A 24578-nucleotide genomic window follows, 5' to 3' on the forward strand; every position below is an offset into this window, starting at 1 on the left:
GGCACTTGGGTGATCCGCTTTTGGATACAAAGATAATGTGCTGCCATAGGCACTCATTTTACGGCTTGGAAGGAGTGGAATCGTCAGCTCCTGAGACTGGCCCACGTGCCGCTTTCATAGATACCGCCCAGTATGGTCATACCAGTTTGCGCTCACCAGTGACATTTCTTCGAGCCCTTGATGCCTCTTGGTATTGCCAGTGTTTTTACTCACAGCCACTTGCGTAGAGGTGTTGTGGATTTTAATTTGCATTTCCCCGATGACCAGTGATGTCCAGCACCTTCTCAAAATGCTTCTGGGCCACTGGGATATTCTCTTTGGTGAAGTACAAATTGTCTACTGTTTCTGAAAATTGAATTGTGTGCCTTTTTCTCGTTGGGTTGTAGAGGTTTGTTACACATTTTGGAGGCAGATCCTTTGTGAGATAAAAATATGGCAGGTGTCTTCTTTCAGTCTATGGCTTGCCCTTTTACTTTCTTAATAATGTCTATTGATAAACAGAAAGTTTTAATTTCGATGAGGTCCGGTGTATCAACTTTTTCTTTCCTGGCTAGTGCTTTTTGTGTTCTGTTTAAGCAATCTCTGCCTGCCCCAAGGTCGTGAAGATATTCTCCCATGTTTTGTTTTAGCAGCTTTTTTGTTTTCTACCTTCCCAGCGGGGTCTGGAACCCATTTTGAATTAATTTTTGTGTTTGATGTGAGGGAGGGGTCAAAGTTCATAATATTCCATAAGGAAATCCATTTTTCCAGCACCAATTAGTGAAAACACCATAATTTCCACCCATGATAGGAAGGCTGCATTTAAGGTTGGGCTCTAGTCTCTGTAAGGGTTCTGGGGGTGCCTGGGTGGCTCAGTCGGTCAAGCGTCCAACTTCGGCTCAGGTCATGATCTCATGGTTCGTGAGTTTGAGCCCCATGTCGGGCTGTCTGTGGTCAGCACAGAGGCTGCTTTGGATCCTGTCTCCCTCTCTCTCTGCCCCTCCCCTGCTCATACTCTCACTCTCTCTCAAAAAAATTTTTTAATTAATTAATTAAAATAAATCAAAGGGTTCTGGACACCTGTAGTGTGTTCAAAGCTGAGGAGGGTCTCTAGACTATGCCCCAGGAAGAAGAGATGAAGGGGCAGGGGGTCCGGATGCTCTGGGCTGGCTATAGTGTCACCAGCTCTAAGATGGATAAGGCATATAGGCAAAGGGGGTTGATTCTCTTTAGCTGGGAAATTCCCTGTCTCCATAATGCTTAAAAGGATGCCACACCAGGCCAAGATTTTTCAGCTGTTGCTGGAAAAATGAGATTTCCAAGAAACTACCCTTTGAAAAAAAAAAAAGCACGCAGTTTTGCATTTTTAGATGTTTTCACTACCCTTCATATTGCCCAGGTCAAATTGTTGCTTCCAGGAGAAAACAGCCTTCAAACTGTGAATAGCTAAGTAAGCTAGAACTGGCAGTAGCAGAACGAAGCAAAGTCCTGAATATTTTGAGACCCAACATTATTTATTTCTGTAAGTGAAAGAGAAAGAGTGTCCCAGGCTTAGGTTCTGCAGACATCAGACTGTGGACTAATATTTTCCAGACAGATGACTGCTGTCCAGAGCTTGCTTGACTACTCCTCACAGCCTTCTCTCTGGCTACGTGAACCCAGGCAGCCACTCTGTCATCTGCAAGGGACAAGAAAGCCACTTTTCTGTACACTGCTCTGATACCCTGAGGATAGGGCAGAAAGGTGCTCGTTATTTGTGACCATTTCTGGAGTGTGTGGGGTTTGGGCTTGGCTGGTGGGCATGGAGCCAGGGAGTGGACATGGGGATCAGGGTCTTGGCTCTTGAATCGATGCTAGAAGAGTGACTTGTGGTTTATTCCTGAGGCCCCGGAGTCTGCAGGGGTAGCCTCGCCTGGGGATAAACACTTTTGGCTCAGTGGGCTCCACTAACCCAGGACCATCCTGGAGGTCCGCTCTCCTTGGAAAGTGATAGAAATTATCCTCTGCCATATTAATCGATGCATTCACCCAACAGATTTTTATTGAGGCAGGCACTATGCGGGGCACTGGGTATACATCAATGAACAAAGCAAAGATTCCTGCTCTCATGGGGCCCCCTTTCCAGTGGGGAAAAACAATGAATAAACAATGAATAAATACAGGATGTGAAGTTAAGGTCTAGGGCAGGATAAGGGGGATCAGGAGGGCCAGGGGAAGGAAGGGCTGTAGTTTTAAGTAAGGGTGATAAGGTTGGCCTCAGTGAGGAGGTAACATATGAGCAAAGCTGTCAAGGAGGAGCAGAAGTGAGTCATGGGGCTACCTGGAGGAAAGGTTGTCCATGCAAGGCTTTGGTTTGCTCCTAAATTAGGCAGATTCCAAAGTTTCCTCCCTCCCTCCCTTCCTCTTCTCTTCCTCCATTCTTTTCTTTTCTTTTCTTTTCTTTTCTTTTCTTTTCTTTTCTTTTCTTTTCTTTTCTTTTCTTTTCTCTTCTCTTCTCTTCTCTTCTCTTCTCTTCTCTTCTTCCTTCTTTCCTTCCTTCTTCCCTTCCTTCCTTCCTTCCTTTCTTCTTCCCTTCCCACCATACCCCAGACACTCTCACCCCCTATAATTCTCCTCTCACCGAGAAACCAAGGACAGATGCATTCAGCTGCTGAGAGCTCTCCAGGCCTCTCAAAACAGGACTGGGACATCTTCAGAAATGCCCCCCATATCACAGTACAGATGGGAATTTAGTGATGGATTGTCTCTCTAATATTAGAACCTCATAGATGCTCCCAGATGAAATTAAATTTTAAGAAGTTCGCTCCAACTATTTTCGTTTCATCCCAACTAACCCCTATCTTCTGAGGCCTTTGATGGACATTTTAATTAAATCATGAAGAGCCCTTTGTCCCCTAAAAAGGAGGATTGAATCCTCCCCATCCCTCTGTCTCTCTCCACTTCCCCCTTGCCCTGAATGCTGAGGAATGTGCTTTGTCCCCAGCAGGGTGTTGGGATGGCAGGACCCTGTCCTGGATGTGGCCTCCACCCCCAACCCCCCTCCTAGGTTCAGGGGAGTCTTCCCAGTAAAGGGATGCATGCATGCATTCATTCATTTCCAGTTTCATGTCCCACTGGGGCATTTCAACCTTAACACGTCTGACTTTGAGCTTCTGATCTAACCCTGCCCTTAAAGCAGCTCCTCCTTCTGTTTTTACTGCCTTAGTAAGTAGCATCCATGCCTCTCGGTCCCAGCACCCAGAAGCCTGGGCGTCACCAGGATACTTCCCTCATTCTCCACATTCATCCATCAGCAAGTCTCATGGGTCTCGTCTCCAAAGCATAAGCTAGTCAACCACTCTGCACCTTTCCCCATAGTAACATGGAGATGATAGTATCGCTACCTCAGAGGTTTGTTTAAAGGGGATAGGAGTACCCGTATGTAAAGAACCATGTCTGGCACATAGTAAGAACTAAATACGTGTTGGGCAACAGAGAGCATGGTGTTGGCTGTGTCCCTATCCTTTAGCCAGGGAGTAGCTCATGATATTATTATGCTTTTAATGCTACATGTTTTAATTTGAGTGCAGGAAATATTACATAAAAATACAATAAAGGAAAAATGTTATCTTTACCAAAGAAAAGAACAAATGATATGGAAAATAATAATGATATGGAAAAAGTGTTCATTCACATCTATTATTGTTTTTTTTTTTAAATGGTTCCGATTTCTTATTTATTTTTAAAAAATTTTTTTTTTCAACATTTATTTATTTTTGGGACAGAGAGAGACAGAGCATGAACGGGGGAAGGGCAGAGAGAGAGGGAGACACAGAATCGGAAACAGGCTCCAGGTTCTGAGCCATCAGCCCAGAGCCTGACGCGGGGCTCGAACTCACAGACCGTGAGATCGTGACCTGGCTGAAGTCGGACGCTTAACCGACTGCGCCACCCAGGCGCCCCCACATCTATTATTGTTAAGCAAAACCAAAAAGCATGCTAGAAAACAGTATGTAGGGGTGCCTGGGTGGCTCATTGGTTAAGCGTCCCATGTCGGTTCAGGTTGTGATCTCACAATTCATGGGTTTGAGTCCCGCATCCGGCTCTGTGCTGATATCTCGGAGCCTGCAGTTTGCTTTGGATTCTGTATCTCTTTCTCTCTCCCTTTCTGCCTCTGCCCCACTCACGCTCAGTCTCTCTCTCTCTTTCTCAAAAATAAATCAGTATTAAAAAAATTTAAAAGCCAGTATTATGCCATTGACCTCATTTTTGTAAAAAAAAAAAAAAAAAAAAAAAAAGTGTGTGTATGTGTTACCAAATATTAATAGTGTAACTATTAAGTTACACTCTAGGTGGATTACATAGGGTTTTAATTGTCCTTTTGTTGCTCTATAAATTCTATATAACTCTTTTTCTTTAAGTTTATTGATTTTTGAGTGAGAGAGAGAGAGCGCACACGTGTGTGAGCGGGGGAGGGGCAGAGAGCTAGGGGCCAGAGGATCTGAACTGGGCTCTGCGCTGACAGCAGACAGCCTGATGCAGGGCTGGAACTCATGAACCTCGAGATCATGACCTGAGCTAAAGTGGGGTGCTCACCAACTAAACCTCCCAGGTGCCCCAATTCTATATAACTCTTATAGTAAAAGGAAAAGTCAACCAAATAAAAGTAAGCATTGCCATACCATTTGGTAGTTCTCTTACAACTACATGATGAGGGATCCACACTCCTTGGCATAGCATCTGAGAGCCCCGTCATCTGATTCCTTGTGTGGTCTAGTCCCTCCCGATCCCTGCCCCCCAGTCTCCTCTTCAGCTATACGGAACTGCTTAGAATTCCCAGCCCCAGCCTGACTTTTCAGGCCTCCATGGCTTTGCACATGCTATGCCCTTTGCCTTGAACTTCCCTTGTAAGCCTTGCCAGCTTGGTGAATATGTTCTTCAAACATGTAACAACATGTAAGACTTTGCTTTGCAAGAGGCACTTTTAAGAGGCTAAAAGACTGGGAGAACATACTCGCAAATCACACGTGGGACCAAGGATTCCTACCCAGAGCGTATAAAGAATTCACGAAACTCAGCAGTAAGAAAACAATTAGCAAATTTTAAAAAATGAGCCAAAGACTTGAACAGACACTTCACCAACGATATGCAGATGGTAAATAAGTGCATGGAAAGATACGCAGCATCATTAGTCAATAGGGGAAATGCAAAACCACAACGAGATACCTCCACGCAGCTATTAGAACGGCTAAATCAACAAAAACCTGACAGTACCAAGTGCTGGCTGGTGTGTGGTTACTGGAGCGGTCATACATTGTTGGCGGAAATGTGAGGTAGCATGGCCGCCCTTGAAAACAGCGTAGAGGTTTTTCATACACGTACCACGTGACCCAGCAGTTTCACTCTCAGGTATTCAACCCAGAGAAATTAAACTTACGTTCACACAAAAACCTGTACACAAAGGTTTATAGCAGCTCTTCTCATAATTGTCAAAAACGGGAAACCACCCAAATGCTTTCAGTGGGTGAATAGACTGTGATTCATCCACACAGTAGATTACTCTTTAGCAACGAAACAGAGCAAACTATCCATACCCGACGATGTGGATGATTCTCAAAGGCATTATGCTGGGTGGAGAAAATCAGCCTCAAAAGGGCACGATTCCATTTACATGACAGTTTAGGAAAAGCAAAACTATAGGGACAGAGAACATATCAGTGGTTACCCGGGGGTGAGGGTTGGGGTAGGGTGTGACTACCAAGGGCAGCATGATGTCCGAGTTCCCCGGGGCCGATTTTGGGGGGTGATGGAACCGTTCTGCATCCTGAGTATAGTGGTGGTGATGGGAACCTACATAAGCATTAAAACTCATAGACCTGTACCCCCAGAGAAAAAAATGTCAACGCTAATTTGAAAAGCAAAACAAAACCCAACCTGACGCGGACACTCGTCACTCAGGTTAGGACAGGGAGAGCATTTTCACACAGCCTGCACACCTAGCATGCGGAAAATGGAGTGGAAGCCGAGAAGCTCTCTGGAGCTTCCAACAGGTCAGGTGGTAAACGCTGCGTAACTTCGTGCCCGTGTGGGACCTTCTCAATTGTGGGGAGAGAAAGCCCCAGTCTCTGGGTTCCCCAGGGGGACAGATGGCTCCGCCAAGCAATCATAACTTGAGTTCGCTCGAGCCACTACGAGTCCGTGAAAGCAGATTGCCTTTTCAACAGGAATTTCAGCAAAGCGCTCTGCTTCCTCCAAGCCCCAGAAAATGTGCTGTCGGGGTACTTTCCAGCGTGACAACTTATCATAGTCTCCTTCTTCCTCAATCATCCATCAAACAGCTGCTCACGTTTTTTACCGCGAAATAGGAGACTCCCTCAATAAAGCAGCAGTATCTGTGTGAGGCTCCCTTAGGGAGCTGGGGAAATGCAAACCCCTCCCAGGTTCCTTCGGGGAATAAGAGCTTATTGTAGAATTCTCTGGGCAATAAGGAAGCTGGGCAGCTGGACCATGGCCGGGTGTCACGCAGCCCGAGGGGAGTTTGGCACCCTGAGTGCTGTCCTGCTCAAGGCCTGGGCTTTCTCCACACTGTCTGGCTGGGCGTCCTGCCCTCCACTCCCCACCTCAGGGTGCTGCTCACTTGTGGCTTCTTCTGCCCCTGGCTCCCCTTCTCCATCTTCTGTCTGGGGAGGGGGGTCTTTTGGACACCTGCCTGCTATCAACCGCTTCTGGGTTCTCCCCCGTCTACAGTTCAAACCCTCGGAGGCAGAGGGCCCACCAGGGCCGCTGGCTGCCCCAGGGAGACAGGCCCACCCTTGTCCAATCAACTGGGAAGGGTCACATGACCCCCACTGGGGAGACTGAGGCCCAGGAAACCTCTCAGAAGTGGCTGGGCCAGGGCAGTTGTCCTGATGCTTCTAGAAGAAGTCTCTCTGGATAGAAGTTAAGGTTTTTTTTTTTTTAAGTTTATTTATTTTGAGACAGAGGAAAAGAGAGCAGGGGAGGGGCACAGAGAGAGAGAGAGAGAGAGAGAGAGAGAGAGAGAATCCCAAGCAGGCTTCTTGCTGTCAGCGCTGAGCCCGACATGAATCTTGATCCCACGGATCTAGAGATCATGACCTGAGCCAAAATCAAGAAGAGTTGGACGTTTAACCAAATGAGCCACCCAGGCGCCCCGGGAGTTAAGTGTTAATGACAAAAACAATTCATACAGAATTACAGACACAACAAGAGCCTGGGACAAAGTTGCAATCACAAAGCTGCCCGTGTTTTGTGGGACCCAAGGAATTTAACAAAAATCCCCTACCCCTGGACAAGCAGAGCAAGACTAACTCCATTTTGTGCTACACCCACCGTCTCATGTATAACCCCCACATGACCTACTTATTGCTTAAGACACTCCCCCACCCCAGTCAAGCCGCTGAGCACACCCTTACTGGATACCGGCTCATATAGGAATACGGAACCCCTAACCGCCAAAGAATGTAAACTCCGCCCTTTGCCCGCCAAACTTGCGCACCAATTCTAACCAGAGTGATAGGCTAGTTCAAACAGTTACTATAGGGTAAATTGTAATTCAATTGGCCACCTGCGTGTGGACTGACATGACTATGCAACTTTCTGTGTGTGTTACAATCTCATTGGCCACTGGCCCCTATAAAACTGCTACGCCTTTTAACTTAGGGGTCCAAGTCCCTGCTCCGCTGTGTCGGGTATACTTGGGCCCAAGCTCGAGCTTGCAAGTAAACCCTCGTGCGTTTGCATCGGTATCGGCTCCTTGGTGGTCTCTCGGATTCGAAATCAGGGGCATTACAGATTGTCTTTATCTTCTCCACCTCTCTCAATCCACTGCCTGCTTGGGCTAAAAGAGAGAACATGTATTTCCCCTCTGCCCCAACACACATTCCGTTCCCTTTTTACAAAAAAACATTTTTTTTAATGTTTGTGTATTCTTTTTTTTTTTTTTTAATGTTTTATTTATTTTTGAGACAGAGAGAGACAGAGCATGAGCAGGGGAGGGGCAGAGAGACAGGGAGACACAGAATCTGAAGCAGGCTCCGGGCTCTGAGATATCAGCATAGAGTCTGACGCAGGGCTCGAACTCACAGACCGTGAGATCATGACCTGAGCTGAAGTCGGACGCTTAACCGACTGAGCCACCCAGGCGCCCCTGTTTGTGTATTCTTGAGAGAGAGACAGAGCACGAGCAGAGGAGGGGCAGACAGAAAAGGAGACACAGAATCCGAAGCAGGCTCCAGGCTCTGAGCTGTCAGCACAGAGCCCGATGCAGGGCTTGAATCACGAGACCATAACCTGAGCTGAAGTCAGATGCTTAACAGACTGAGCCACCCAGGTGCCCCTCCTTTCCTTCTTGATGAGGGCCCCTGAGGTCACCTGGCAACTTACACAGCAACCTCATGAGGTGTGTGTCACCACTGTCCCCATGTTACATGCATCAGGGAACCTGCTCACCTGGACTCACTCAGATGAGCCAAGAATCTTCCCTCTAAAGGGGCTCATGGCCTCTTGGAGTGGCAGTGGCTGCCTCTCCCGGGCCCCCCATAATTCTAGGGTCTCCGGGATGGGGGCAGAGCCAATGGCTGCCACCACCCCAGCCATTCCAGCAATTTATTTTGCCCTTGTCCTCTTTCTCTCCTGACATTTTAACTGTCCCAACCATCAAATTACTTAGGTGACACAGAAACTATCCAACAGGGAGCTCACCTCACAGGGTCTAAAACAGTAAATATAGGTCATTGCTCTTACAGTGCCTCATGCCTGAGCCTGGGCGCAGATGCGACTATTTTCTCTACTGAGCCTTAAAATCCTCCACGCTGTGAGGCTCTGAGTAGCCTTGGCTGTTTAGGTTGGTCCTGGAATCTGGAAAACCCTTCTGTGAGGTTTGCCCGTGGAGCTGTGGTTGAGTCCCGATGGGCTCTTCTCAGGTGCCCCCCCCCCAAATCCCTACCCCCTCCAAGGCCCTAAATGAGAGGCTCAGGAATCCGGAAAGTGGGAGTACTAAAAGATACAAATGGCTGGGAAGAAATCCCCTCCGGGGGCCAGTGCTAATCTTCCCAGGAATGTCTGCAACTCCCACCCACTCAGTGACCCTCCACTGCCCGGCAGCAGCTTCCTGCCATATAGGAACCTCTCTTGCCTGTCTTTCTCCCTCTGCCCTTCCACTGCCCCACCCCCCACGCCTTCTCCAGCCCTTTTCCAGTAGTTAATTAATGCATCAACATTTGCGCACATATTGGACAGACCTCTGAGAAAACAGACTGGAAAAAGGAAACGCCCACCACACTGCGCCCTGTGCAGGCAATGTATGCGCATTCCCGTATTCTGTCATCCCACAGGCTGGGCTTATTATTTCCACTTCCTGGAAGAGGAAACTGAGGCTTAAAGAGGTTCCAGAGCTTGCCTCATCCAGAAAGGGGTCCTGTACACAGCCTCTTCATGGCTCTCGGGGAGTCCAAGTCATCTACACACTCTGAACTGCCCACGAGTGAGGCAAACTGGGTGTCTGGAACCACAGTTTAGGATGGGCTGCAGATTACTGTGTGTCCATCCAGTGCAGGCCCCCAGCAACGGGGGAGCGGTCTCTCCTACCAAAACCAGAGCTCATAGCTCAGGGACTGGCATTCCTTCTACATGTCCATCCATCCATCCATCCAACCATCCATCCAACCATCCAAAGGCCATTGACCACTGCACAACCACTTGGAAGCTATTATAAAAAAGACAGGCAGGGCGCCTGGGCGGCTCATTCAGTTAAGCGTCTGACTTCAGCTCAGGTCATGATCTCGCGGTTCATGAGTTCAAGCCCGGCAGCAGGCTCTGTGCTGACAGCTCGGAGCCTGGAGCCTGCTTCGGATTCTGCGTCTCCCTCGCTTTCTCTGCTCCTCCCCCACTCATTCTCTCTCTCTCTCTCTCTCTCAGAAATAAACATTAAAATTTTTTTTAATTAAAAAAGTTTTAAAAAGACAGGCAATAATAAATGTTGGTGAGGATATGGAGAAATCATAACCCTCACCCACTGCTGGTGGGAGTGGAAAATGGAGCAGCTACTTTGGAAAACAGTCTGGCAGGTCCTCAAAAGGTTAAAGCTTAAGAAGCAAGCAAAGCATAGGGGCGCCTGGGTGGCGCAGTCGGTTGAGCGTCCGACTTCAGCCAGGTCACGATCTCGCGGTCCGTGAGTTCGAGCCCCACATCAGGCTCTGGGCTGATGGCTCGGAGCCTGGAGCCTGCTTCCGATTCTGTGTCTCCCTCTCTCTCTGCCCCTGCCCCGTTCATGCTCTGTCTCTCTCTGTCCCAAAAATAAATAAAAAACGTTGAAAAAAAATTTTTTTAAAAAGAAACAAGCGAAGCATAAAGTTACCCCATGACCCAACAATTCCACTCCTAAGTACGTACCCAAGAGAACTGAAAATATTTGTTCACACAAAAACCTGTATGCAAATTTTTATAGCGGCATTATTCATAATATCCAAACAGTAGAAATGACCCAAATGACCATCCACTGATGAATGGATAAAAAAAACTGGCATGTCCATGCAATGGAGTATTATTGGGTTGTAAAAAGAAACGAAGTACTGATACATCCTGCAACATGCCTAAATCTTGACAACATTATGCTAAGTGAAAGAAGCCAGACAGGAAAAGACCTATTTCATGACTCCGTTTATATAAAATGCCCAGAATAGGCAAATTCAGAGACAAAGGCAGATTAGTGGTTGCCTAGGGCTGGGGGTTGGAGAAAATGAGGAGTGACTGCTAATGGGTATAAGGTTTCTTTTTGGGGTGGTGGAAATGTTCTGGAATTGGATAGAGGTGATGGTTGCACAACCTTGTGAAAATAGGAAAAACCACTGACTTGTACACTTGTAAAAGGTGAATTTTATGGCATGTGAATTATATCTTAATTAAAAAATTTTTATTGAGTATCTACTATATGCCAGGCATGGTGCTGGTACCACGGAGATGTGTGAGACATGGCCTTGGCCTTGGGGAACTTGTGTCTAGGAAAGGAGACAGATGAATGAGCCACAATGCAAAGAGTGGGATCAGTGTTGGGCTGGAGGGGGACCCCAGGGAGCTTGGGGTGGAGAGTCAGGGGACCCTTCTAGAGAGGACAATACCATGAAGTAAAACAGACTCTGGAGGGGATTAGAGTTAGCCAGGGCAAGTGTGTGGGGTTGGGGAGCTGTCTGGAAGGTCAGTCTAGGCAGAGAGAAGAGTGCCTGTAAAGGTATGGCTTGCTGGGGAGTTTCTAGAGAGGCTGGAAGAGCCCTGAGGTGCCCAGATGAGGTAGCAGAGGCACACATATCAGATGCTGAAGGCCCAGTTTCCCTCTTAGAGGAAAGCAGGTGCCTCCCTTGTAAGCTCAGCAGCCAGCCGGGCAGAAGGCCTATCACCCTTCTCTGAGGGCTCTCCTGCAGGTCCCGATCTGTATACACAGCAAGAAAACTGCCTGCTCCCCCCTGCCCCACCCCCAGGCCCACAAGGAAAGTGCAGAGATGGATAAAGGAGAAAATAACTATTGCTCATATATCCACCACTCTTCATATTTTAGTTTTTTTTTTTTTCTGTTTTTCCCCCCTGTGCCTCTATTTTATGTGGTGGGGATCATTGTGTGCTACAATCTGACGTTTTTCTAGCTGATATCATAAGCATTGTTCCTTGTCATAAAAAAATTCTTAATAGACTTCACTTCTTTGACTATATTATGGCCCGCCCTAAAGCTGGACTCCAAAGCTGGACCAGCATGACTTTATTTTATTATTATTTTTTAATGTTTATTTAGTTTTGGGAGAGAAGGAGAGACAGAGCACAAGCAGGGGAGGGGCAGAGACAGAGGGAGACACAGAATCCAAAGCAGGCTCCAGACTCTGAGCTGTCAGCCCAGAGCCCCACGCAGAGCTCGAAATCACGAGCTGTGAGATTGTGACCTGAGCCAAAGTTGGACGCTTAACTGACTGAGCCACCCAGGCGCTCCTGGACCAGCCTGACTTTTTAAATGATGACCATTGAGGTTGTTTCGGACTCTCATCCGCAATGATGCCCTGAACATCTTTGTGCACCACGTGGCCAGAATCTGGAGTTGGAAGTGCCAGTTACTGTTCTGCTTTTTGGAGGGCGCTCTGGTCAGGAAGGGGGCTCTCCCCAGAGCACCAGAGACAAGACATCCATGAGGCAGGGCTACTCAGGGAAACCCAGATATCAGAGCTGGAAGGGCTCCAGAGAACCATAACTGAAAACACAGAGGCCCAGAGGGCTCATGTGGCCCAACCAAAGATGCACAGCTTTTTACGGAAGGACCCAAGGGGCTGTGTTAAGCTGGTGGGAAGGCCTTTAGAACTTCTTCTGGAATTAGCATCCAACATCCTCAGAGGCTGAAGCTGGGGAGAAAGTGACCACACACTTGTCTTCCTCCTCCATTTGGCCTAGCCCTCACCCACCTGTACCATGCAGCCTGTGTTTTGCCCACATCTCTCATTCCAGGGCACCCTGTGAATTCCAGCTACCAGCAGCTGCATCTCTGGGCCTATGGGCTTTTCCAGAACCAAGGAAGGCCACGCTGCCACAATCCCCCTGGGAGCAGCCTCAACCAGCGATTCTCTGGCTGCAAACAGCCAGCAGTCTTGTCCCTCCGATGGTGCTCTCTACTGTATCCTATGTTTCCCTGTGGAATTGAACTCCAGTTGCCCGTTGTGGCAACTGGCTTAATGTTACAACCCTTGATGGCTGCCTGCCCTTCCCCATTTCCCTACTGATGTCCCCTGCATGTCCCAAATATACTACTTGTAACTGAATCCTTGCACCTTGAAGTTACCTTGCCTTGGGGGCTGCCCGGATGCCACTCTATGTATTAATCCTCAACCCAGGAAGCAGCATAGAAGGGCAGAGAAAAGAAAATGTTCTGGGGAACGTCAAAAATAAAGCTGACCCTTAAAGAAAATTCCTGGCTGGAATGCCCCTGTGAGCTGGTCAGGTCCTTACGCACTGGGCCGGCCCGGCCAGTGAAAAACAGGCTTGTGCCAGCCACCATGAGTCACACTCCAGGGACTCAGGGAGTAAAGCCGCCCATCTTCTGGGCCACCTTAGGTCTGTCCACCCCAGGTGACCACCTGGGCATTTCCAACAAAAATCCCTCTGCTTCTGTCATCTCCAAGTCATTCAAGGGGTCCACAGTCAGGGAGACCTTGTCTACCCAGTGGCTGGAATTTTGTGTGACTCACACCCTCCAGTGGTCAGTCGGCAAATGACGTGGGGCTCAGGGGCTGGGGGCCTGCTTGAGACCCGATGCCTTTAGGGTATCAGAGCTGGGAGAATCCTTAGAGAGCCTCTTCCCTGGTGCCTTCCTCTGTCAGGTGAGGGGAGGGAAACCTTACTAGGACGCGTGACTTGCCCTGAGTCCCACGCGAGCATGTGTGTGCACGCATAGTTGCTGACAAGTCAAGACTTGCATACACGCGAGTATATGTTCCTTGCAGGTGTGTGTGTGTTTCACCTTCAGGAATTCTTTCACACCTGCATGCCACATATACTATCATTGCTTAAATATTTTTTTCCTTAAAACGACTCTTTTTTTTTGAACTTAAAAAAATGTATTTCTTTTTTTTTTTTTTTTTTTATGTTTATTTTTGAGAGAGACAGTGTGAGTCGGGGAGGGGCACAGAGAGGGAGACACAGAATCCGAAGCAGGCTCCAGGCTCTGAGCTGTCAGCATAGATCCCGTCACAGGGCTCGAACTCACAAGCTGTGAGATCATAACCTGAGCCGAAGTCAGCCGCCCAACCGACTGAGCCACCCAGGCGCCCCCCAAAAATGTAATCTAAAATGAATGTTTATCACTTTCTGCAAGTTGAAAAACCAGTAAATGGTCACAGACAGTAATCACATCCATAAAAACTTTAACTGTAAAAATAAAAATAAGGCGATTCCAGGTATGACTCCTAAGGAGTGCCCTAAGTACATTGACCACACTTTGGGAGACATGTCATTTGACCCGGGTTACCCAGATCACCTTGCCTGTCGCATCATCTGTAAGGACATCTACTGAGCGCCTACTGTGTGCTGAGTGCTGAGGTTATAAGACACTCAGGGGAGAGACCAGATATATAAGCAACCACGTCACCATCTGAAAGGGGGTTGGTATCAGTGAACCTTGGGGAGGAGAAAGAAGCAGGAGGATGGACCAGATGAGTGCAAGGGAGGTTGGGGACCTTCTGGACTGGAAGAAGGGGAGACTTAGGAATGAGACACTCTCAGCTTCCCCATCTCCTAGGAAAGGAACTGTTAGTATCTCTTGGGTGCCTGGCACTTTGAAGACAGGATCTCATTTTATCCTGGGGAAAACCATACAAAGGAGCTCTCACTGCAGCTAAAAAGCCTGAGCCTGGGGACTTGGCCAAGTTCACCTGGCTGAGCCAGGAGTGAAACACAGTCCAGTCTGGCCTCACAGCCACATGCGTACAGGGTAGGGATGGTAAACCCGAGTGTTGGAGACCCTGCAGAAATGCCGCCGTCCGGCAGTCAGCCATGGCAGCGCTTGCCTGAAGGACTGCAGTCCCCATGAGCCCTGCTCACCTGGAGGCCAGGTGCCCTCAGCATCTGAGCAGCACAGCCACGCGCTTTGTGCGGTACTGTCCCCTAGGGGGCAGCTCCTTTGCTTCAGCACAGGGAAGACGCAGGACTGCATTTCTGGCTGTCCAGTTCTGATGGATGGTCCTTGAGACAGTGGGCCACCTTCTTGAGCCTCAGTGCCCCATCTGTAAGACGGGAAGCGTGGCCCCTTCATTGCAGGGTTGTGGTGAGGTTGGGTAAAGTGCTGTGCACATAGTAAGTACACAAATCCTCCATGCAATCAATGTTTGACCACCTACCGTATAGCACAGAAATGCAGAGATAAATGTGACAGAGTCCTCCTGTCCTTGTGGAGCTTAGCATACAGAGAAGGGTGGCCCTCTTTCCCTTATTATAACACATATTCTGAGAGTGAGGAAGACAAGGGCTGTGTCTTTGGGATCACCCCTTTGTCCACCATCATGCTGAGTCCTACCTAATGGGCACCCCATGAGTACATGGCATAGGAACAACCGCCTTTAGAGTCTGAGAGTTCTGGGTTCAAATCCCAACTCAGCCCCTTCCTGGGTAACTCAGGCAAGTCACTTTCCCTCTTTAAACTGCAGCTTCCTCCTCTGTACAGTAACTCCCTCAAAGAGCCATTGAGAGGATCCCATGGGGGCTTCTGTGAAGCAGGGGCATGGGGCAGGGACCCCTCTGCCCCTTCCTGGGGGGTCCCTGCACCTGCCTTGTATTGCACAGCACTGGCAACAGACACTGGTATGGGGAGAGAACGTTCAACCCAAGGTAATCCTCCGCTCTTCCCTCGGCCTCAGTTTGCCACCCCCTTCCTTCTACTTGTCCTCTTTGCCCCCGGGGTATGCTCACTTGCAGTGAAATGGGCAAGTACACAGGGCACACGAGGTGGGGAGTCATCTGGATTCAGTGAGACCTTGGTCTCAGACCTGGGCCGAGCCTCAGCTCTGCCTTTTATCAGCTGAGTGACACTGGGCTGGTTGCTCAACCTTCCTGTGCCTCAGTTTCCCTACTTGTGAAATTGGCTAGATAATAGTGCCTTCCTCGCCAAGGGCTGCTGGAGCTATTGACTAAGATGAGCAGTAAGCTCAGGGCCTGGCTGTAGTTATGTGGTTCGTGGTGGCTGTAATTCTCATGCTGGGGAATTCTTATTACAGGACAGTGTTGGGGGCGGGGGGGTGGGGGAAGAGTCCAAGAAAGGCAGTGGGGTGTGGTGCGGGAGGCTTGCTCCCCTGGAACCCTGTCCTGATTGTCCCCTTTGCAGGGCTTGACAGGCTGGAGGAGGTGTGGAAGGGGGACTCCAGCCTGCGAGCTGGAACTCTAGGGTTTTAGCCTCGCCGCTGCCGAACTGTGTGATCCTGGACAAATTCAACTTCGCTGGGCCTCCATTTCCCCGTCTACAAAACGAGGCTAGTAGTAACACCCACCTCATGGGCTGTTGTGCGGATCGGGTGGCTGATCCATGAAAGTGCCTTGCTTGGTCACCGTGCCCTCTGAGCATTACTTTTGTAGAAAGAGCTTCAACGTGGCTACCTGCCGAGGCCCCAGTGGAGCTGAGGCACCTCCACAGCCTGGCGCAGGAGCAGGTTAATTTTATTTGATGGAAAATCAGTCCCAGGATGATGAGGCTGAGGAATGCCAGTGGGGCTTGCTACAGGCGTGATGTCCCAGATGCCCTAGTAACAAAAGGAGGAGGTGTTCTCTGTGGAGGCCTCAGAACCTCTACCTCCCCCCCCCCCCCCCCCCCCCCCCCCCGCCTTGCCAGGGGCCCACCTGTCCCGGCCTGCTCTTCAAGGTGCTCTCTGATTTCTCCTTGGCAGCATTCACTGGCCACATCCATCATCAGAAGAGGCCCAGGAATGTGGCCCGTTGGGTGAGTAGGGCCAAGAGCAGGCCCAGAGAGCCAGCCCTGGACTCTGCGTGCAGTTGAGCTCAGGAGGGTGAAGGGGATCAGGGCCCATGGCTTGTTCCAGCTCCAAGGCTTCCTGCTGTGTGACCCTGGGGGATCTCTTAACCTCTCTGTGTGTCACCATCCTCACAGTTACAGTCACTCTCTTTCTCACTGTTGGGACTAAGTATTGGGATAGTGGTGATTACGACTATACTAAAGATCATGAATATGCCAAAAACCACAGACATGTGCACTTGAGAATAATTAAAATGGTGAGTTTTTTTTCCCCTGGTGAGTTTTCCCCCAATAAAAAAAGTAATAAATGAGTGCCATGTGACAGAAAGAAAACTGGGGATTCATGTTCGTGATGGGGTGCTAACCCTCTGGAAGAGAGTCTGTGTCCCCCACTTGCTCTTTGTCAAAAGGTGAATTGTTATTCTCTGACCCACAGCGGGGCCCAAACATTCTTGCTTGGCTGCCTTTTTGCTCCGTGGCTCAAGGCATTTTCATGGTTCTCATCCACTCGCTTTGATCTCGGCCACCGTGGGTTGTGTGAGAAGTCAGGCCTGGAGAGGAGGGCTGTCTATTCTGAGGTCACACAGCTCAATAGTGGGGCTGCCCCTCGAACCGAGGACCTTTCAGATTAAAAAAAAAATTTTTTTTTCACGCTTATTTATTTCTGAGAGACAGAAAGAGACAGAGCACGAGCAGGATAGAGGCAGAGAGAGAGGGAGACAGAATCCAAAGCAGGCTCTAGGCTCTGAGCTATCAGCACAGAGCCCGACACAGGGCTTGATCCCACGAACCGCAGGATCATGATCTGAGCCGAAGTCAGATGCTTAACCGACTGAGTCACCCAGTCACCCCTCAAACCCAGGACCTCTCAGACCCATCGCAGCCACGTCTGCAAAGCCTGGTGCTCAGGTCGGGCAGTGACTACTGACCTGAACCCTGCCAGGGACCAAGAACACCACGGGTTGACACAGGCTGTGTTAGAGCAGGCCCCAAGGTGATGTGGCACCCTTGACGCTCAGACTGGCGATGGGAGCAGAACACAAAGGAACCGGGAAAGGAAACAAATGGTCCCGCTGTCACCCTGCACCAGGCACTCCAGAGGCCCTTTGCTTGGTACCTCTCGCCACTCTTTTAGCTAATGCCTCCCGAGGGCCCAGTCTGTGCCGATTGGTGGGTGTTTGGGATACTGGGTGGTGAGAATGCCTACCCCCAGCAGCTCATGATTTATTGGGGAGACAGGAGACCTGGGTTCTGTCCTGACCCTGCCACGGATTTGCTGAGACTTCAGATGCATCAGCTTCCATACCTATCCAGAGGGATGGAATCAAAGAAGGCAACTGGGCAGTCTGGACAGTCTACCAGGCAGCTGGACAGTCATAAACGCCACACACTTCAAGGGGTCATGTAAAAGGAGGCCTCTTGCACAGGAAAGCCAACAGCAAGGTAAGGAGTACACGGAGACACTCCCAGGAACCGCAAGCGGGAGAGTTCCTCTTCACTAGGGATGGGAGCATCTCCCATCAAGCCAGGCACCAACCTCAAGTGAAGGGCAACGCACACACATTCTGGGTACGACCGTGCATCCAAGGCCCGACTGTCACATGTTTGATAGCTCAAATAACTGAATATCTGCATTTCCTGAGGCAAAACCAACCGGGTGCTCTGATGCTGAGTCCATGGGATTCTAGAGGATTCCACGAATGGCAAATAGTAGTACCCATCTCATGAGACTGCTAGAGGTGTTAAAGGAATTAGCACACGTATTTGCAGCAAGAATAGCCAAATATGTGGAAGCAGTTACAGGGAATAGGGATTAGAGTGAGGCAAACTCCTAATCATCCCTTAAGACCCTGTCCTGGTGCCCTCTCCCTTTTGAACCATCCCTGAGTAATGTAGGTTCACCTACTTCTGCCACGCCATCCCTCCATCACTGCATGTATCACTCTGTACCATAATTATCCATCATTCTTTTCTCTAAGCTTTGCACTCACTGAGCCCAGGGAAACAGTGTCTTTCCTCAAGCAGCTTGGTGTCCCTAAACTGAACTTGCTAAAGCCTGAACGAAGGATGGCTTTGGCATGTTGAAACTGATTGCAGCCTACTCCTATTTTTCATTCATCCATTCCACAAAGATCTTTGAGCTTCTCTTCGTGGTTTTTTTGGGACTCAGTTTATCTTAAACGAATTCCATCCATCATAATGCTGCATTTAATTCGGGATGGGAAGGAAGGAGACAAATGGATGGCGACAGTGATGTGTTAGGATGATGAAACATTTCCAGGATGGTGGAAACAATCCATACCATACAGGAATACCGGATTGGAAGTATTATAATAAATGGAAGTATAAGAAATGATAATTTTCCATAGAAGAACGTATAAGAGAATTTCTGTTACAAAAAAGGAATTTTTTTTTCCCTGTAGAAAATTATTCTACCAATTATTCTCTGAGGGTGAGACATAGTGGGTCCAACATCTGAGAGATCTCTCTGTGCCACTGAATCCCCTTCCCTTTCCCCAAACGCAAGCTGAATATTTCAGTGACCTGTTTGGGACACTGGCATCATCCAGCATCACTGGACTTCTGTAACCTGGGCATTTTCCAGTGTGTTCCATGCTGTCAACATTCCCCAGCTTCCTGGACCCCTGCCACCAGCTGGAAAACTAAGAGGCCAGACGGGAATTAACCAGAGCGCTCCCTGCTGAGGAAAAAAAGTACCCAGATGCTGAAATCCAGGCAATGTGGCTTAGCTAAATAAAATCTGGCTCCACGATGACTCCTGTATCAGACCCCACCCCCACCCCACCCTGCTGATCAGCTGCCGCCAAGGACCTGGGACCAGGAAGCAGTCGGTTTACGGAGGATGCACCACATAGGGTGATGTAACAGCAGGAGCAGGTCACCAACAGACCAGGAGCCCCAGTCATAAATTAGCAAACTGTACACCCAGCTGGGGACACTCCCTTTGGAAACAAAAAAAAACAGACCTTTATGCAAAAACGGCTCCCTGGATGACACTGGGTGGGTATAAATATAACTTAGCTGCCAGTATGCTCATAACTTTGCGGTCAGTTGAGCCTGAGACTTTCTGGCCCCAAAGAACTCAGCATCGCTGGTCTGAGACCTCTCGGTCACCCTCGGTGAGGCACCCGGGCAGTTTGAAGTGGTTCCCAAGGCCTCAGGCACAGGTCTCCCCGGCGTGCTTGTCCGTACCCTGCTGAGGCAGCGTGGCCAGCGGCGAGGTGAGGTGAGCTGTCTTCATTTCTGGGGAAGCTACTGTTTTGAGGGGGTTTTGCTTCTTCTAGTTTGGGAAGGTCCAGAAAACTGTGGGAATTTTCTGCCTACAGAGATAAACTGGTGGAAATCTAAGAAATGCCCACGTGAGGTTCGGCCACTTGGAAAGGGCATCTTGTTTAGATATTTTTCCCTGCAAAATTTGCTACAGTTCCAGGAAAACCTTTTTGGCAAATTCAGATTGGAGAGCGGGGAGAAATCTGCTAGGAATCTTTATACAGGCGATCCTACTCAATCCTTTTTTTTTTTTTTCTAATTTTTTTTTTTCAACGTTTATTTATTTTTGGGACAGAGAGAGACAGCATGAACGGGGGAGGGGCAGAGAAAGAGGGAGACACAGAATCGGAAACAGGCTCCAGGCTCTGAGCCATCAGCCCAGAGCCTGACGCGGGGCTCGAACTCCCGGACCGCGAGATCGTGACCTGGCTGAAGTCGGACGCTTAACCGACTGTGCCACCCAGGCACCCCCTACTCAATCCTTATAATGTGCGCCTTTCCCCTCGCAAACGAGTTCTGTTGAGTATTATTAAGCCCATTTTACAGATGAAGAAATGAGTCTCAGGTAAATAACTCAATCCAGGTCATGCAACTAGTAGACCCAGGACTTGAACCCAGGTTTGGGGGCCTCTAAGATTCCTACATGGGCCACATCACCACACTGCCTTCCAACGCAGAGGGTTTTGCCATTGAGAAGGCATGCTGGGGGCTAGCCTGGACCAGACCTGGCCCTCCACTTAGGTGTCCCTTTTTTGCCCTTTAAAAAAATTTTTTTTTAGCATTTATTCATTTTTGAGGGACAGAGAGAGACAGAGCAGGAGTGGGGTAGGGGCAGACAGCAAGGGAGACACAGAATCCGAAGCAGGCTCCAGGCTCTGAGCTATCAGCCCAGAGCCCGACGCAGGGCTCAAACCCACGAACTGTGAGATCATGACCTGAGCCAAAGCTGGATGCTCAACCAACTGAGCCACCCAGGCACCCAGCCCTTTTTTTTTTTTTAATTTTTTTTTTTAATTTAACGTTTATTTATTTTTGAGACAGAGACAGACACAGCTTGAATGGGGGAGGGTCAGAGAGAGGGAGACACAGAATCTGAAACAGGCTCCAGGCTCTGAGCTGTCAGCACAGAGCCTGACGCGGGGCTCGAACTCACGGACCGAGAGATCATGACCTGAGCCGAAGTCGGCCGCTTAACCGACTGAGCCACCCAGGCGCCCCCACCCAGCCCTTTTTTAAAGGAGGTGATCTCCAGTGTTGAGGGTTGAGTGCATTTTTTCACAAACAGTTCTACAAATGATCTCACAAACAATGATTCTCTCCCCTCCGCTGCCCCGTGCTTTCTCCAATGGCAGGTGTAACATGACAGTTGCTAGTTAGACTGCTGGGAGTGACCTTGCAGGACCAGGCTAAGGCACCCCTGTTTCAGTGCACATGGGCTCCTCCCCACCTTGCCCCGGGGTCAGGCAGGCCAGCAGGTCCTATGAAGGAGGCTCACAGGGTGTATGTGCTTTGCGATCGCTATGCTATGGATTCAGTGTTTCTCCTTCAGATTGTCATGCAGCTTTGTAGAACTAAAATCTATGTCCACGGATCCCCAGATCCAACCTCAAAATAGGAACGGAGATTGCAAGCATGGATGAAGTGGCTGTTTGTGTCAGCTTCTGTCCCGATTCCGGAGCAAACTCACCGTATCGGGAAGGCTCAGTTCCGTAAACTCTTCCTAACCTGTCATCATCTCCTTTCCCTTCTCAGCCCCGTCGGTGAAGAGCCTCTGAGTTTCAATCCAGATAAGTGACCTGCTTTGCAAAGCATAGAGATGGCCTGTCCCTGGCAGTTTCTGTTCAAGGCCAAATCCCACCAGTACAACTTGACTGAGGAAACAGACATCAACAACAATGTGGGGAAGGCCGTCCGGGCCCCCTCTGGGTAAGCTCTTCCCTGTTACCACCTGCTGCTTGTCTTCCCCGGGGCTTCCATTCCCTGCCCTGTGCGCCAACTCAGAATTCCTCTCCCTGTCTCTGGCGTCTCACTGGAGGTCTCAGATGTCCCCATAGGAATTCAGCGCAGGCACTCTTTAGTGGATACCTCATCGCGCCTGACACTATGTGTAGAAGGAAGGGACATGGCACAATCCTGGCCCTCAAGGATTCTGGAATCTCTGGGGGAGGAATATGGGAAGGGAGTATGGAATATCTGACTTGAGAGGAAGAGGCAGTGGGGCCCAGTGGTTAGAACAAGCAACATCCCGGCTGACGTTCGATCCCATTCTCTCTGGTGTGCAGGCTTCACGAACTGGTAGATATTTTGAATATCAGCCTGAAGGGTAGCAGGACATTAGACAAACCGTATCCAAGCCTTCTGCTGGGCTGTGCTAGCTGGCCCTGTGCTGTCTCTTCACCTGCCGTGTGACCTCTCTGATGCTCAGACACAGCAGGAAGACACCAGTGGGACCCACCCCATAGCCGGTTGAGGATGACACAAGAGTGTGCATATAAAACACTTAGCAGTGTGCCCATACGTAGACACACTTGATTAATGGTAGGGTCTCTTATCATCTATTGGGCAACCCGAGTTACTGAGTAACTCTGTGCCAGGGTCATACAGGGCACTTCACGTGCGTTGCATCTCAACTGATCTCCACAGCCGCTCCGTGGAGTGTGGGTCATTGTCTCATGTTACAGATAAGAAAATAGAAGCTCCAAGAGGGAAGTGACTCCCCCCAGGTCACACGACTGGTAATTGATCCCCACCCACGCCCCCACCCGACCCCCAGCCGCCTGTAGGAGAAGCAAGCCAGAGACAGAACTGAGAGAATTAGCCAACCAACCAGCCGGTCAGGGAACAGGCTTCCAGAGCATGCTAGAAGAGTCCAAAGCCTCAAACTGGAGGAAGTAGAAAGACAAGTTAATCTGCATTAACATGATCTTATGAATCAGAACAAAGCCCCAGTCCACACGGAGCTGCCACATAGCCCCGCAGCCCCCAGAGAAGGTTTCCCGTGGACATCGGTGGGCAGGATGGCAACCTTGAGCGCACCTGCCAGAGGCCGCAGAAGAGTGGCAAGGTTAAGAGCACGGGCTTGGAGAGAAGCAGGTGGCTTTGCCACTTAATAGTCCTGCGGCCTTTGGCAAGTCCCCTAGCCTCTGAGCCTCTGTTTCCTCACCTGTAAGAAGGGGGTAGTATTGCTTATCCCCTGGGGTCGTGGTAAGCATGAAATGAGTTTTCAACTCAGCCCTGTGCCTGGCAGAGAGGAAATGCTCCGTAAATGGCATCTGTTGTGGTTGTCTCTGTTATCGCGGATGGCAGCTAGGACGAGGTCGAGCGATGTTGAGCAGGGTCCCCTCCAAGGGCTTCGCAGAAGCGAGGTGGGCTCGGCGGACTCGCAGAGAGGGTAGAATGTGGGGAGGTCAAGACAAGTAGCAAAGGCATTGCAGGAAGCGGGTAGTGTGGGCAAAGATTCAGACAGAAGCCAGCATGACTGTGTTGGGGGCTGCCATAGGAGAGGCAGGGAGCCGCTGCAGGTTCTTGAACAAGACAGTCCCCGTGTGGGGTGTGGGTTGAACTGGAGGAGAGCACCAGGCAGTCTGCGCTGTGGTGGCCAAGAGACCGAGAGATGAGAGTGCAGGGTTGGACAGCCTCTAGATGTCCTCCTGGCACTTCAAGACTCAAATGCTGCGGACCGACAGCAGCAGCATCCTCCCGGGATCTCAGGAGGTCACCAAATCATGTGTCCCTTCCTTCTCTTCACGTCCCAGCTGCAGCACCCCCCTCTCACCACCCCAGCTCCAACCCCTCTTACTCCATGACTTCTAGCAAGCCCTGCTTCTGCTCTAGAGTCTACAGTGGCTCCCCATGGCCTGTCATCACGCTGACGCTTGACTGTGGCTGTTCCATATGACCCCAATCCACCCCCCATCTTTTGAGATCATCCTGAATGCCCCTCCTCTCCTAGCCCATCAGTGTGGCCTACTGCCTTGAGCCCCAGATCCCACACCTTCTAATAGCACTGACAGTTAGTCCTGATTTGTGTTTTGGGACCACTCAGGAAACCTGAGTTGTAGGTTGACCTGAGGCAAACTAGCTCACTTTACTCATCTTTTTAAGCCGGGGTGAGCTGATGGAAGTACTGACATAGGTATCAGAGGCGATGGAGAGAAAATATCACATTTAATTCATTTAACCCTCTTAACACTTCACGAGGAAGGAGCGTTCGTTATCCTCCCACTGTAGCCATGAGGACACGAGAGCCTAGGAGGTTTGAGTAAAATTTTTTAAGATTTATTTATTTTTAAGAGAGAGAGAGAGAGAGAGAGAGAGAGAGAGAGAGAGAGAGCGCGCGTGCGCGCAAGCAGAGAAGAGGCAGAGAAAGAGGGGGACAGAAGATCCCAAGCGGGCTCTGTGTTATCAGCGCAGAGCCCGGTGCGGGGCTCGAACTCACAAACCGCGAGATCATGACCTGAACCGAAGTCGGATGCTCAACCGACTGAGCCACCCAAGCACCCCTTAAGTAATTTTTAAGATCTCAGAGCTGGAAAATGATAGAGCCAGCAGTCAAACCCAGCAGTCTGGCTCATAACCCCTACCCTGAGCCGCCACTCGGGCCTGGGCATGTTCTAGTCCACAAACAGCGATTTGCTGAGGGCTACCTACCTGGCTCTGTGCTGGGGTGTTTTGGAGGTGTCAGCGAAGCCCTTCTGTTTATCAATTAAATAAGCAACAAATTGAGCCATTTAGTAACCGCATACACAGCATCTAAAAATAGCAATGTTTATAAAGTCCTAATTATGGTGTCAGTGTTGAGGCAGGAACTATTATTACCCTTATT

General features: G+C 49.6%; 1 protein-coding gene across 1 annotated transcript in view; it reads left to right on the forward strand.

Annotated features, from left to right (window-relative positions):
- The window catches only part of NOS2 (nitric oxide synthase 2), a 119734-nt gene that overhangs the window by 61083 nt on the left and 34073 nt on the right, over nt 1–24578 (forward strand). The window contains exon 4 of the mRNA XM_045044087.1: nt 21506–21679. Coding sequence (XP_044900022.1) covers nt 21570–21679 — 110 coding nt within the window. The 5' untranslated portion in view covers nt 21506–21569. The remainder of the gene's footprint in view (nt 1–21505; nt 21680–24578) is intronic.

Source organism: Felis catus, chromosome E1 (assembly GCF_018350175.1).
Source record: "Felis catus isolate Fca126 chromosome E1, F.catus_Fca126_mat1.0, whole genome shotgun sequence".
Taxonomy (NCBI): domain Eukaryota; kingdom Metazoa; phylum Chordata; class Mammalia; order Carnivora; family Felidae; genus Felis; species Felis catus.